The sequence below is a fragment of the Heptranchias perlo genome, chromosome 32 (assembly GCF_035084215.1).
Source record: "Heptranchias perlo isolate sHepPer1 chromosome 32, sHepPer1.hap1, whole genome shotgun sequence".
Classification (NCBI taxonomy): domain Eukaryota; kingdom Metazoa; phylum Chordata; class Chondrichthyes; order Hexanchiformes; family Hexanchidae; genus Heptranchias; species Heptranchias perlo.
The window spans coordinates 3,058,536-3,074,618 of record NC_090356.1 but is presented as its reverse complement, the minus strand read 5'-3'; the positions used below and the strand labels follow the sequence as shown (position 1 = coordinate 3,074,618).

The window sequence follows — 16,083 nt, the reverse complement described above, 5'->3', positions numbered from 1 at the left end:
CGAAGCTTCTCTCAAAGTAGCAGAGAAAAAACAACAAGAGTTAAATTCATAAGTTATACAACATAACTTCCATGTATGCAAGAAGCATATTTACGTTCCTCTCACGTTATCAAATTGAAGGATCTTTACCTTTAAAATTAAATAAAAGCAGCTACTGGAAAAAGCATCACTGTTTAATCCTTTCTGTAGAATCTGAAGCCATAATATGCTATTTATTTGTAACTAAATCACTACATATTGCTATTATGACATCAGATATGATAATCCATAGCTGCAATAACAGCAGCATTTGCTGCTTCCTGGGACCAAAATAGGATTGACAGCATGGGCAGCAAATATGTTAATAACAAAACTTCTAGCTCCTCAGAGAATCGGAGCTTTGGTAGCCAGATGAAATTTCCATGGCAGAAGGTGAACCAATGAAGTAAAATAGAAATATCATCTGAGAAATTTACAATAATTATAGATTCTCATGTGATTCCCCTAATTTTTCCACCTCAAGCCACGTAACATTCCCCAGCAAAAGAGTCGACAGATAGCCTGCCAGACCTTCTACCAGTACTCACAGGGAGGTGCATAAAAGCAATCTTGGATCGTTTACCTTGCAATTTTTACTCAGTTGGGAAAACATCCAGCCAGCTTCCAATAGGAAACTCACTCTGGCATTATGGCTGAGAGTGGGGAGTATCAATGTGGGGAATACAAGAATCCACTTTTGATTGCTCCATGCTAAAATGGCACAGGATCATAATTGCTATATCTTGTTAAATGCATTCTATTCAAGACCAAAGTGCAAATTTCTCAGAGAAAAAAATCAAATGGTTTGAAGTTCAGGCATTACATTTTTCTCTTTAGTTGATGATATCGTACGTGTGTCCACTGCCTGCAATTTAAAATATGGTGTCACAATTTTTTTTTAATAGACTTTTCTGCACTCCTCTTCAAAAGGCTCCGACTGTTTGGGTACCATCCCATAGACACCCTCAGCTCTCTGATAACTCACCCGTGTTGTAACCCTGGACAATGAGCATCAGCTGACTATTTGATGGAACAATGGGAATCCTATACTGTCCTCAATTAAATACGAGCATTTTCTAGCAGGGGTCATTAGATAGTACTCAGGAGCAGGAACCCTGACCAGTTTTCCTACTTCCTAACTCAGGGACAAGGAGGCTTCTTGAGGCAAATTGTAGTGCTCCCACCTGCACCCTAGCTGAGATCAACTAACTCAGCACAGACCAGGTGCTGAATCGGAGACTTGTCTAGTCTGTACAACTCAATATCACTATACATGGTGCACAGCAAATGATGCCTTTCAAGGCATTCAGAACCAAAAAGGCCCCTGCTGACTATGGACTGGCTTGTTCGCAGGCCAGATGGACATTGAAACAAGCTTAGCTTTTTTTGATGACCAGAATGTAGGTTTCCATGAATCTGTAGCAAGTCAACCCAAAGTTGGATTTCTCTAAGTAGGGGGAAAATAATTTTAGTATATCAATTAAACTAGGGGAAAGACAGGGAACAAAAGCACTTACGTTTAAAATCCACCTTCATAATCAAAATCGCCACTTAAATATTCCAAAACATGCGTTAAAGTTATTTTTAAAACGTAGCTTAAATTATCGATTCCCCAATACACACAATTAACCAGAATCAGAGATTATAGATAATATCTTATGCATGCGTTGTTTTCAATTCTTTTATAAACTGAATTAAGAATTCTCCCAACTCTGCCTAAAGCAACAAAGAAAAATTGCATTTTTTTTAATAAAGCTAAATTTCCCAATTATCCAGAAAACAAAGTGGATTTTAAAACATAACTTTCCGCAGTTGCGTACGGTTAATTTAAATCAAATAGACACGGCTGGCAGCAGCTGTAGAGTTTCAAAAACACTCAATTCTCTAAAGTTGCTTTTAATTTGGTAGTGCTGCTGCCTCCCAACACAAAAATCACATGTAGCCGGTGCAGCATCGAAGTAAATTTGCTGGATTTGCTAAGACTGCAACTGTTGCCTTTAGCAAAACCAGGAGCCAGTAGCACACACGAACCACTGAATCCAAAGTAAAAGCAGCTTATGATCATAAAGCATATGATCATAAAGCATAAGCATATTTAGTTGTGCACAGCTGTAAACAAAATAGGTCTTTTACCAATTTTAATTTTCAGCATTTATAACAAAGCTTCTTTATAAAATCATAACCTAGTACAAAATCCTTGGATAAAGAAAATCACCTACTTCTCTAAGAAACCACCACTTATATGTTCCTATGTTATAATGGATCAAACATTTCGAATTTTGTCCCGGGGGCATTCTATCTATAAATAGTATAACAAAACCCTTTTCCAGCCTCTCTTTTTCTGCCACTTTTCTTCTCCCCTCCTCTCCGGAAGATTCAACATTTGCTGGGTTATGGTTTCTTGGTGCCCTTCAGCATTTTGCCCAAGCGGTCATTCATTATTTATGAGCTTAGACATGGAGTTTTGGCAAGCTATTTTACCTTGAGAGGCATCACAGCCAAGCTCAATCTTGTCCTCAAGAAAATGTTCCTTTTTCAACAGGAATTACTGAATAGTGAACAGAAACAGCAACTGTAGCTGATTTTCTCCCTCCCTAACCTTGGCCTCCTGAGGTCAATTGTAGTGTGCCCACCATCGCCCAGGCTGAAAGAAATTAAATCAGCACAAAATTTTCCTGGTTTGTGAGACTCAGCTACTCATTGCCCCAGCCAGTTGAGTTTTACAATGCTTTTTAATCCTAATGTAACATTATTGTTTATGGCTCCCTCATCAATAGAAAATCCATATTAAAAGCCTCACTTCTCTACCACTAGTTTCAAAAGAAAACACTATAAATGGATACTGTATTTAGCAATTTGTAATCCAGGTAATAAATTAAAACAAAAATATATTCTTCCATTTTACATTTTTGTTAGGGTAGCAGAATAGCCATTTTTTCTTAAATAAGTTCAGATTTTACTTGAGAAGTCCCAAAATCATATATAAAAATAACTAGCCCATTAGGTAATTACCACAGTTAGTATTTTGTGCAGCGGTGAACAACACATTTGTGAAGAATGTTTGAATAGAGCTGCTGTAATCTCTTAACACTGATCGTTAAAGTCGGCAATTTGGAATGGAGCTGGGCATGGCCTGAGTAAAGCTTTTTTTAAAAACAAACTAAAAAAGCTTAGGTCTCATTTACTACACAATGTCTGTACAATCAGATTTGTTCCAGTTTACAGCTAATAGGAATTCAAATGTATTTTCAAATTCAATGTATCCGAAACGGAATCACAGTTCAAAAGAATTCCTGCACCCATTGTAGAATAAGGTCATATTAATTCTGAATCAAATGACCAAATGTACCTCAACAGCATCTGTGCACTCCCACAAAAACTGTAGAAAAACAGGGGGCAGTCACCAGTACTGACAAACAAAATTGGGTATGTTTAATAACTTTACAGCTAAAAGCAATTTTATTTTAAGCAGGTGGTTCCTACTGAATCTCCCCCCACCAGAAACTACTCTAGGTGATTCTTTTCCCCTCCAATTTTCTCTCCACCTCTTCCAAAGTTACTGATTCACACTAGAGTACAGTTCCACAAGTGCCAGCAGCCCTCCAATACATTATCCAAGTGTGAGCCTAGTGTCAGTAGGCTATTCAATTTTGAAGGGCATGGCGGCCAAGCCCAATTCTGTCCATGTCCTGTGTCCAAATATGTGAACTTTATAGTAGGCATCACTATACTGTGATCAGGGGCTGGGATAGAATAGGGTGCCAACACTTACTGGCAAGGCTCACATGGGATGGCCATTTTGGTGAGGTATTGGAGAGCATCCAGTGCCTGAGGAAGAATCCTTAGCAAACAATCAGTGGCTGCAGGAAAGGAGGGGAAAGAACTGACAAGAACAATTACAAACAAACTGAAGTACAGGAAAGTGGATTTTTAAAAAAAATATGAATTTCACACATAAAAAAGGATTTGATTAATATACCAGCATCATTTATAAATCAAATTTATGGGCCTCTAACAATGGGTTGGAACCCCCCCCTACCCACCCACCTACCGGCAAGGTGGAGGGAGGGAAGGAGAGAAGAGATGACCTCTCCTACACAAAAACCTGGTGAAGCTTCTGCCCAAGTGAATATGAATACCACAGGAAAAATGTACCATGTGGACCAGGACGGAATGGGAATAAACTGGTATGAAAGCAATAGATCCAAACTTTTTATGCATCAGAAACAGAATCACAGCTTTGAAGCTCCAAAACTCTTAATACAAAAATAACATTTAATCTATATTAAAGTACTTTTGATGGTTTCACCCTACCGAGAACTGGAACAAATATGAATGTGATCTGTAAAAGTCCTTTGATGATCTCTATCTGTGATACTACCTCAGCTCCCTTACATGCTTTCACAAGATCTATTTATAAGCCAATAATGATTCAATGATGGGCATCCAAATCTGTGTTGGGCAGATTTAAATGAGCTAAGCCCCTACCTCTTCCCACACAAAAAAGACTTGTGGTTGGATTCAAAGCAGCACTCCGCTATCTTAAATTGGCAGATGCCATCAAATCAGCAGCAGATACACTAAAATAAAAATAGCATAACATTGATAACAATCAGCATCCAAGTCCCATAAATAGACACCATAACGCCATGCAGAATACTGACAAAGACCGCTCAATTCTACAATTTAACTCTACAATTTTTTAAAAATTTACATCTTTTTAGGGATTACTGAGATAAGGATACCTGAACCACAAACAATCTGAAGCTTCATACATCGTTCAATTTGTATTGAAAATAACTGGTCACTGTTTATAGCCAAGTGGGGTGGGCGGGGGAACAATCACACACATAAATGTAAATGACCTAATCTTGCATCTGCATTACTGCTTTCCATCCAAAAAATCCTCTTTGCTATGTAACCCTTTGCTGTTTCAAGTCAAGGTGTGTGTGTATATATATATATATATATATATCTCCACACACAGCAAAATAATTTTTACTAAGTCTACTGAGAACTGTTCTTCACTCTGGTTAAGTTAAACTCTTGTTGCTGCTTATTATAATGCTTCTTCTTGAAGAGGCCAGAGAGGAAAGAGGTTTTATAATGCAGCTCAATTAAAGTTTCTATCATGCAGTTTTCCTTATTACACTATTAGATAATATTTTAAAGGGCATTAAAATTAAGCTGTTAAAATAAAAATATACAAGTACTAAATCATACCCATCAGAAAAGCAAGGTTTTCCAGCAGCTGCTTTTATTTCAAATAATTAAAACTTTTACAGCAAATCACACAATCTAAATTTATGTTTTATCTTTAGCAGATAAATGCTAAATAAACTGCTCTCTCCATTTCTGGGGATTCTGATTACAAAATCAACATTATTCATAAAACAAGCTTTATGGCATCAGATAAACGCTAACAGCATAAAAAAAATCTTGTAAAGTTAATATCTGTATACTACCCATTCAGGGAGATAAATTCACTGCTTCACCTACTGCGTATATTCACCATCCTTCTGAAGTAAAAAAAGAAAAAAAACTCACCCAATTTCTAGGGTAGCTGCTTGGTTAAAAACAAGGAGTGACCATTTACAAGGTCTGCAAGCCACTACTACAGTACTTTGATATTTGGGGAGTGTTTTACAGTCAGTCAAAAGCAATTAGTAAGGACCAAATCCATCCCCTCCCCTGGATTAAGTGGTTTCCTGCTGCAGCCCATTTGCTCTTATCAGTGTACTTGCATCTTGGCAAATAGTGGTTAAATTATTTAGGGCATTCTCTTCCACTAAAAGCTTACAGTAGCAGATGAAGTATTGCTTACTGCTTAAAGGGAAGAAGCCACCGCTACCTTTAATGAAGTAAGAGTTTAGAAGCCTGTACAGGTTTTTTCATCAATTATTGCGGAGTACATATATTTGTAACTGGATGATAATGATTGGCTAAAAACTGTGTTAAACCCCAAGATAAATGTACCATTTGGTTCAATCTCCTAGAAACGTGATTTCAGCAGTGGTTATTTTAGATTGTCCTGCTGGAGTAAAGAACCCTTACTGTTTCTTCATACTACTTTCAGTGCTATTATGATTTTCTTTAATACAATACTGCAGTCTATGATTACTAGCTTAAACTCAAAACTTAAAACTTGGAATCTTTTTAACCTTGTATCAATTCATACAATTATACAAATATTAAGGGTGCCTGGCAACTTGCAATTCCACAATAAATGGTTTATAGATATTTGCAACTGTTTACAATGCCTCCTGGATTGTGATATCTGCATTACTGCATCTAGGGCACTGCTAACACCTCAGTGTCTGAAAATTCTCTTCTAAATAATTTATGGAAGTTTTTTAAAAAAACAAAACTTGAAAAGTAAAATTCACAATAATCAGATTTTTAATAAACTTCTAAGTTTAAAAAGTGAATTTTGCACTAGTTCTAGTTGTATTACAACAGACATAAAATGAGATCACCTACCTATGAGGTAAGGTCTTACTTGTACCATTATCCACCCAAATTGGTGAATGTCTACAACTCTTTTGGCACCAGCATTACCAAAAATGAGAGCACAACACTGTTGGTAATCATACACTGTAAATGCAGCATAAGCACAAAACTATTCACGGCTATTACGGTGCCTAGCCGTGATTTTCCGATCAGCTCTGCCAGATTCACAGGCAGTAATCGGGCTGACCTGATTGGAAAATTGCTGGAGTTCCTTCACGCTGGGTTTCCATCAAGCACGATTTTCTGTGGGTGGGGAACACTGGCAGTGGAACCGATCACCTCAAACGGGTGGCAGCTTAATTTTGGATGGAAGGACATCCTGCATGCCATTTGGTGACATTCTTCTGTGCAGAACATTCGTTTCAAATGATGGTAATGTCAACAGCCATCGTGGGTTGCTAGAGAATCAGCTGTCAATGGTAGTTGATTTAAAGGGCACGGAAAATTATTCTACAGTCTTGACCATTTTTCTTATTTTTTTTATGCATGCACTTAGGTCCTCATAAGTTTTTGTACCACTTGTTCTGTTCATTCCCCCTCCCCACACCATTACTGGCACCAATGGTTTTCCAAAATGGGAATCCCCTATTTGAGGTGTTTGAAAGACGAGAAGGACCAATAGAGTAATATTAGGCAGTGGTGCTCTCTATCCACATCTGCAGAAAGAAATAAACATACCACCCTTCGGCAGACAATTAGCACACGTGGAGGCTCCTAATCCTAAAGGAAATTAGACCAGCAGATCACTAAGATACATGAAAACCTGACTACCTATAATGTTGGATGCTTTCTTGGTAGCACCTCCATCACTGAATGTCATGCTTTCAGCAACACTGCTTGAAAAAAGATATGCCACGACAATCAGTGTACCAAATGGCCACTTCTGTCAAGATACTACCATCCATATCAGCAAGCCCTGGCACACATACCTGGCAACGTTTGTGGGGAATTGCCTCCACAGTTTGCAGGTCATCAGAAAGTCAGATACAGAGATGTGCGTCTGCATTAGGGACAATAGCAACTACTATGCAGCATAGGCCAACACGTCCAGTGATGGCAACGGTCAGCTATGGCCTAATCCTTGGCACCACCTCCTTGCAGGCATGCTGCAATGCTGAGCTATGTGCGTGGTACTATGGAATAGCACAGAACACAACCCACCTCATAGCTACTTCATACAATACCATCTCTAGTTCAGCAACTAAACAGGGGGTCAAGTGCTGAGCTGTGTGTCACTTGCCTGCACCTTGCACTTCCTTCCTCATCATTTTTGCCCATTTCTTCACCCTTCAGCCTGACAAAGGGCTGCCAATTGCTAGAAATGCCTTCTGAGTCATTCCTAAAGCTGTAAGGTTTTTTGTTCCCCAATTCTGATTACTTTTAATTTTCCACTCCCGCCACTAGTCTGCAGCTGAAACTGTGCATAATTATGATAATGAGCTATCCTATGAAAATTGAGTGCAACATAAGACTCATTTCAAACCAACAGGTTATATGAACTACAACCAAATCAGAAAATTTAAGCTCTAGCAGTGATTTACAATTTTTTTTTTAAAAAGTGTTCATTTCACTGAATATATTCTTTGTACTCAAGAGAAATGTCAATTAACAATACCACTCCCTTCCATTCCTCTATGAACATATGTAAAGAATCTTACAACACCAGGTTATAGTCCAACAAATTTATTTGAAAATCACAAGCTTTCGGAGGCTTTCTCCTTCGTCAGGTGAATGTCACATTCACCTGACGAAGGAGAAAGCCTCCGAAAGCTTGTGATTTTCAAATAAATTTGTTGGACTATAACCTGGTGTTGTAAGATTCTTTACATTTGCCAACCCCAGTCCATCACTGGCATCTCCACATCTATGAACATAGTTATCCTCATTGAATATTTGACCATTTGAACACACACACACAAATAAAAAGGCAGAGATGAATCTTAAAAAAATGACAACATAACTTTTCAATAAACCAAAGTAAACTATTAAGAATAAAAATGAACCACTGCACCTACATGGTAGCTTCACGTGGTTCCACAAATGGCTTTAGTGTACACATTGAAATCCAGAAAGGCGAGACAACATTTTGTAGCATGAGGCCTCCTTCAGGTAGGACCCACGCACTGAGTCTAACTGTAGGCAGCCCCAAGGCCAAAACATTGCTACCAGCCTTTTATTAGCTTCTATCCTAGATAAAACTTCTGCTACCCTCGAATAATGATTGCTATTTGCCGATGACTGCAATTATATAATACACACATATATATATTCCCAGTACTTGAAGAAATCAGACTATATCAAGCTAAATAGAGGCATAATGTAGGCTTCATCAGCTTTGCAAACATCAGCAACACCACTTTACATTGAAGCTACCAATTAACCAGCAATACTGCTCTTTTTCAGATGAAAATGGTACTGAGCCAAAAAGCAAAGTTCACTTAAAGTCGGTCATTTCAATTGTGCCATGCTGATTTTTTTTGAGAAGTTGAACTTCTTCTAAATATCAAATTGCACTGGTTTGTCGAGAAATTCTCATGTACCCCCATTAAAAGAAGTCGCATGGTGGGCATCTACCCCTATTACTACATCAGCTTAAATCCAATTTCTTCAGCTCTGGCTTCAAGCTCATGAATTGGAGTGAGGCGTACGTTGCTCTGAACCAAAAAAATACACAGGTTGTTTGCTCACTTTTAAACTTTTGTGTACCATTTTTCAGTTTAAAGAACATCACATCAGTTTACTTTTGCTGCAATCTATAAGCTTTTAAAACCCAAGCTTGGATTCACCCAATCACTACTTAGTGATGCAACTCGCCTTCTCTCCTACTCTTAACCTTGGTTTGTCCTGTACAATGGGCCTGAGCCTTCACCATCATTTCTCACCCAAAAAAACTTACTGCACTTTTGCTTTAAAAAATTAGATTCAAAAAGATTTAATTCTGGATAATTTTTCTATTTGGTGCCTCACTGCTGCCTCCCATGACCACACTTCCTCCTTCACTTTGAGCAGATCATTTTCCAGCCCCATAATAGTGACGTGGCAATCAACGAACAAAATTCATGCTTCTGAAAGGTCTGACTGATCCCAGTGCATTTTTCATTTCTAGTTGAGACTGGATGCCCATCCCAAATTCTGGAAGAGATCATAAAGTAAATATCTATTACAATCAGGAGTGGGTTTCAAACTCTTGGCTCAGCAGTTAGAAGTCCAATGCCCAGCTACCAAAGCCACAAGCCATTTACAACGGAACTTGCTTGTAGTGAATTCTATTAAGTGAAAATTTATTTAGGGAAAAAAGGACTAACTTCCAAAATCATTTACCATTACACAAAACAAGATTCCAGTCGTAGTGAAATTACACCACACCTATAGTGAAAATCATGCACACCCACTGAAAATAGCAGTTATTTCTAATAGCCAGTATCCTCATAGAATAATAGGATATTGATTCCGTCCTACAAGTTTGGATCCTTAAGTTATGGCGTAAACAAACCAAAGTGAAATGAGGCATTAGAATTTTTTTTTTAAGCACAGTCCCCGAGAAATATAATTCCAATGATTTCACAGTTCAATTATATCTGATAATTTCTGGGCAGGATTTCCTACTTAAACGTGTCAGCAACTTCTAGTAAACTATTACAGGGAGACTAAGATGGACCAGCTGTCTGCAGAAACATCATTTACAGAACCCTTTGGGGAAAAATGTGTTCTACTCCATGAAAGTACAGTAATGTTCAACAACCAGTGTGAATTAGCATCAATTGTCTTGCAAAAAACTAAAAACACGACAAAACAATATAAAACATCACCCGAAACTCAAACATTGCTAATCAAAATAAGGCAATTATAGCACACATAAAAATCAGGCTACAGGCGTGTACCAAGTCTAATGTGCAAAAACATCTCCAACCCAAAACCTGTTTTTTTTAGTATTACCTTTAGTCTTTTTTGTTTTATAGCCATTGGCTGGCAAATCACACACTTTTTTGCCCTCCTTTTCCAGGCAGTTTTCTCCCCTTCCCTTCTCATCCGATAGATCACCCAAGTGGCCATTATACACGTACGAGTCCACACTATTGCGTATTGGCAACCTGTTCAACTGCAAAGGGGTCACAACTGAACCAGATCCTGTCTTCACCAGACACCCACATGTGCGCTTCCAGCAGGGATTACAGGATAGCAATTGCGAGTGGGTAATCAGGAGTGAGAATTCTGGATTATTTTCCTCTCCCTAATCCAGGGAGCACTGAAGTCAACTATAGCACCCCAAATGCCGGCCCAGCTGAAATCAGCTAACTCAGTACAGACCAGGGATCAAATTTGAGGCCTTCCTGGTCTATATAACTCAACTGTTCACTTTCTTAACTAGCTAAGATATTGCAGGAGCCACAAATCACATTCCTTAATCCTCAGAGGACAATGAGAGCTTTCTTGTACCACTTAAACATAAAGTACATCAATTAGTAACATCGTAGTTTGCTGTCATTTGACACAATATTTACAAGGCTACAATGATGGAACATTGTGTTACACAATGTGATGGCAAAAAAATACTACCAGGTGCAAAGAAAATTCAGTGCCCAAAAGTCTCCACAGTGGCTCAATTACAAACTAAACATAGTGCAGACAAGCAACAAAGCAATATGGTTCATGCAGACTACAGCAAAGCAGAAATAGAACAAGCTGTGTGAGAAACATGCCGTCCGTAGGAGGTACCTGTAAAACTGCAACTGCCGTTTCGGACTCCCATATCGGGCACTTGAGGCAGCATGACAAGAGAAAGAGAGTCCATGTCATAAATCAAAGAACAAAGACTTCTCACAGCACCAACAAAAATTACTGGTTGTATCTAAACACAGGGAAACAAGACTACAATGTTATTTTATTCATAGAGTGTACATTTTTGGTAATAGTTTTTTGCAAAAGCAATTTTTTAATAAATCAGCTGTACTACTTATTACATTCCTTTTATGTCATCAGAGGTTGGCCGTAAGCAATTCTCCACCAAGGGAGAGAAGAGGCACAGGTAGCTACAATGAAATGTAAGGGAAGAGATCGAATTTCTTAATACAATCAAAAGACCAAATACTCAAATGAAGTTTCAACACAAAGAAGCAAAATGTCTATCATCTACAAATACCAACAAAACTTTGAGGGGGGCGGGGGGAGAGAGGAGACACACACATTACCTCTTGTTGGTCATTAATTCAATTCTCATCCCAACTCATGATGGGATTCCAACTGATCAGTTACAATACAAGGATCAGAACATAGTTCCTCTATTAATCTTGGCACATACTTTACACAAAGATCTAAGAAATGGTTACTTAGTACTCATGGACAATTTAACATGTGTACGTCCTAGAGCTATGGATACAAAATAGAGGATATGTAAAGGGAAATGTGTGAAATACCTTTTTGTATTTCACTGCTATAAACGCGTAACTCTCAAACAAAACTGTGTTTGAGGCATGTAAATCATCAACAGTGAAATATAAACTGGTGCATAAATATCATCATATTGCAAGTTGGTACTACATTTCCACTTAACTGATTTTTTAATAACTTTTTTTGGCGAATTTTGTGCTCACCAAGGTTTGGGAGTTCCTACTGGGAAATGGAACAGGTCCCATTTTGGGCACCAATGCCACCCACATTATAAACAGAATACTTCATGCAGATCTGTGCAATAAAATATTGATTTCCACTCAGGAAACTGACTAACTCACTTGCATCCTTTGGCACTTGAGTTCTGTAGATACTTGTGGTAATAAAGCATATCATATTCTATGTACGATTGGTGCTAACCCAGAACGACCCAGTGGGAAAAGACAACATTGACCCAATCAAATTTTTACTAGTCCACTGTTCTGCTGAAGAACAAACAGTTAAAAAAATTTAGGGACCTACAGAGACACAACTACAGATGTAGCTTACTGAGCCATCTGTAAGTCTGAAGGGAAATCTCCCATATTTTAAGTCCTGTAATGCAAGGCAAAATCAGGGATAAGGGAAAAAATATATAAAGTTACTCAAATATAAATTATATTTCTTTTATAAGTAACCTTGGAAGGAAACTATTATACATAAAAATAAGTAGAAACAAAAAGCAAAAATATCACTAGGTGCTAACGGTGATGACTGATGTCAGAATGTTTCATTTACTTTTTAATTTGCTGCAATTAGTCTTGTAATCTCACAAATAACTTGATGTTTAAAGCCCAAGGAAATGATTGAGAATTAAGGGAAACATAGTCTACTTTGTTGGCTGTTTCACACTGGCAGTTGAACTACCAGAAGATCCGATCTATTGTCATAATGGAAAAATAGCATTGGTCAGGAACCTTAAAATGGAAACTGGCCAATAAATAACACTGCAGCTGAATGAGGCCAGGATTCCAGTTAGATCCGAGCCACCTCAAAGCATTTGGTGGATATAACTGTCACCATGACGGTCTTTAGCCATTAGTGGCTGTAAATCTAAGAGGTCATTGCTCCTAGAATCAAACATTGGACACTGGAGGGGGAACCAAAGACAAAGCTGCTTTTCAATGTTAAAGATATTTTTCTGTATATGGTTTTCCTTGAAGATTGTATAGTTTGCAACCATTCAAAAATAGTGTTATTAAAACTACCATAACAAATTCACCAATCTTCTGCATTTCAAATCTCAATAAATTAACCAGTGTTTCTGCATATAAATTTCTGACTTAAAAAGTCAGAAATATTTGACCGCTCTAATATACCCTTTTAAGGGGACTTTCAATTTACCCCATAAGTGTTATGCTACAATGAGGAAGAATAGTTTAGCTTTTCTCTTAAATAGGTAACCTTAAACCTTGCAGCTGTTCATTCGTGCTCAGAAACTAAAAACCCTGAAGGTGGCAGGACAGGAGACAGTTGCCAAAGTCAAGGTCCATATCAAGTCCGTGGAAGGGGTCGCTGCAGGAGATCAGGTGCTGGTCCTGGGCAGATCTCCATTAGACGAGGAGGCATTTATCAGTCACTGTGGTATCGGTGATCTGACCACCTTGGACCTAACTGCTCCTACACTGGGTGGCAAGGTCCATGGGTCTCTGCCTTGTGCTGGGAAGGTATGGAGACAGAGCCCCAAATCTGCAAAGCAGGATAAGAGGAAAAAGAAAACTGGCCATGCCAAGAGGAGGATGCCGTACATCCATTGATCTGTCAATGCGGATCCTCCTTTGGGCAGATGAGATGGCTGAGGGGTGATCTGACAGAGGTCTTTAAGGTAATGAAAGGGTTTGATAGGGTAGACATAGAGTCCACAACTAGAGATCATAAATATAAGGTAGTCACTAATAAATCCAATAGGGATTGCAGGAGAAACGTCTTTACCCAAAGAATGTGAAACGCACTACCACAAGGAGTAGTTGAGGCAAATAGCATAGATGCATTTATGGGGAAGCTAGATAAGTACATGAGAAAGGAATAGAAGGATATGCTGATAGGGTTAGATGAAGAGAGATGGGAAGAGGCATGGGTGCAGCATAAATGCCAACATGGACCAATTGAGCCTAATGGCCTGCTTCTGTGGTGTAGACTCGATGTAACTCAAATGCCAACTCTTAAATTTCTGACATATGGTGTAACATAAATAAAGCAAATAAACATTAAAAACACACAATTTATTTTTAATATCAGTAATGACTACATTTACTTTTTTTGGTACAATTACCTTCAAGTTTAAATACTTTAATTATTTCCAACAAGACTAGATATACTTATGTGCATCATTTTTAGCTAAGTAATTGTTTTCCTTTAAAGCTACAAATATTAAAAGGAACACTTCTGCACCAAAATCTAAAAAAAGTTTTACATTTTATGGAGTTTAATTCATTAGAGAGAATTTAGAATTAGGACATGCTGGAACACCTTACAATCGAATCGTGCATGAAGGAAACTCAATAGATCCAAAAGGAAAGTTGGTAGAACCATTCCCATTGAAGGGTACCAACCGCCAGTTGATCTTGAACCATCTGGCTGCTCCCAGCTAAATGCCAATGAGCAAGATGAGGGAAGTCGGTCAGCACAATACTTCCAAAAGGCAGCTTATGGACCTTCCCTCCTCTCCCATGCACCACTCTCCTGGCCAATAGGACAGATAATCAATTGGTGCACTGCAAAACTGACACTATGAGGTGCACAAGATCAACGGAGTAATTTGCCTTCTGATTTTTCGTCTCTCCCCTGTAAGAAAGGAATTAGCTTCCATTGAGCACTTTCCCTGAGAGTCCAGAGATTAGAAACTTGACATGGAATCACAGGCACAAACATATGCCTGCCACTCATTGAAGAAGCACATTAGTACAGTTATGTACCACTAAACATGTAATGGTCAACCGACAGCTCCCAATAATCAATGATTTTTCAATAGTTTGAAGATCATTTTCAAAGTTCCATTAAATTTAAACATTGTATTCTAGTTTACAAGAACTCTCAGAATTCTTAAAAGACAAACTTAACAGTGGGTCACAAGAGAACTAAGGGAGTGAATTAAAAACTGAATATATAAATCTATTCACTACAAAGGACAAAATAGCTCCATGATTTGTGCTACTGGAAACCTGCAAATTAATTCAATTGAGTTCAAGCACAGAACAGCAAATGTAAAAAAAATATAAATATCTTCCATATACCTATCAACTCATTTATAGGTACACTGATTTTGTAGACTCACACGCAGTTTTCTTTTTAAACATTCTTGGTTGTGAATTTTGTGCACATCATGGTGAGGAATGTTAGTGTTGGGGAATCGAACAATATTTATTTTAAACACTCAGTGTCAATAATCATTCCCAGGTTAGGTATAGCAGAGTCTGATGCAGAGTAAAGTTCTCTCCACTCTGTCTCAACAAGGTGGCTCAGTCCCAGAACAGCACTCTCAGACTTTTTTTTCCCCATTTCCCACACCAGTTTTCCTATGCTCTCAAATTAGGGGTAGATGTGTCATGAACCATATCCACTGGATCAAGACTGCCAAATTAACGTCACACCATAATACAGCTAGAATAGATAGAAAACTTTCATCCCATCATTCTGGGCAGATTTTCGACTACCTTTACTTCTCACCTAAAGACATGATGAATTGTTCTCTTAATTTAGATGGGCACACCGCTCTCTGTCCTGTCTCCAGGCCAGAAAGAGGGGAAAGTTAGTCCATCACTCTACCACAACTTGCCTGGGTACCATGCAATGGGAAACTGTGAATGGCAATGCACAGCTGCAGTCTGCTCAGTCAACCATCATTCAAAATGGTAAAACAGCAAGGCTCCCTATCCCAGAAGAATTTTTTTTTTAAACTTTCAAAAAGCATATATTGTGTATACATACAGACATATTATACAAATTATGATACACTTAGCATGATGCAATATTATACATCAAAAATTAAAGAATATGACTCGTTTAAAACACTACCAGTAACATACAACCAAAAGCAATAATTTCCCTTCTGCATCTTCTCATGTTTCTGACTAACTACGGTTGATGTAGAAAATGTACTTGCAGTACACATCGGCCTCTTGTGGGCTG

At 38.2% G+C, this 16,083-nt stretch overlaps 1 protein-coding gene across 5 annotated transcripts in view; it reads right to left on the bottom strand.

Annotated features, from left to right (window-relative positions):
* Positions 1 to 16,083, bottom strand: part of kcnab2a (potassium voltage-gated channel subfamily A regulatory beta subunit 2a) — a 274,196-nt gene that overhangs the window by 145,504 nt on the left and 112,609 nt on the right. For 2 of the 5 annotated variants that reach the window (XM_067970202.1, XM_067970203.1), the window contains one exon: positions 11,245 to 11,286. The exons of the other annotated variants lie outside the window; for them this stretch is intronic. In XM_067970202.1, the coding sequence (XP_067826303.1) occupies positions 11,245 to 11,286 (42 nt within the window). The remainder of the gene's footprint in view (positions 1 to 11,244; positions 11,287 to 16,083) is intronic. 5 annotated transcript variants of the gene reach the window in all.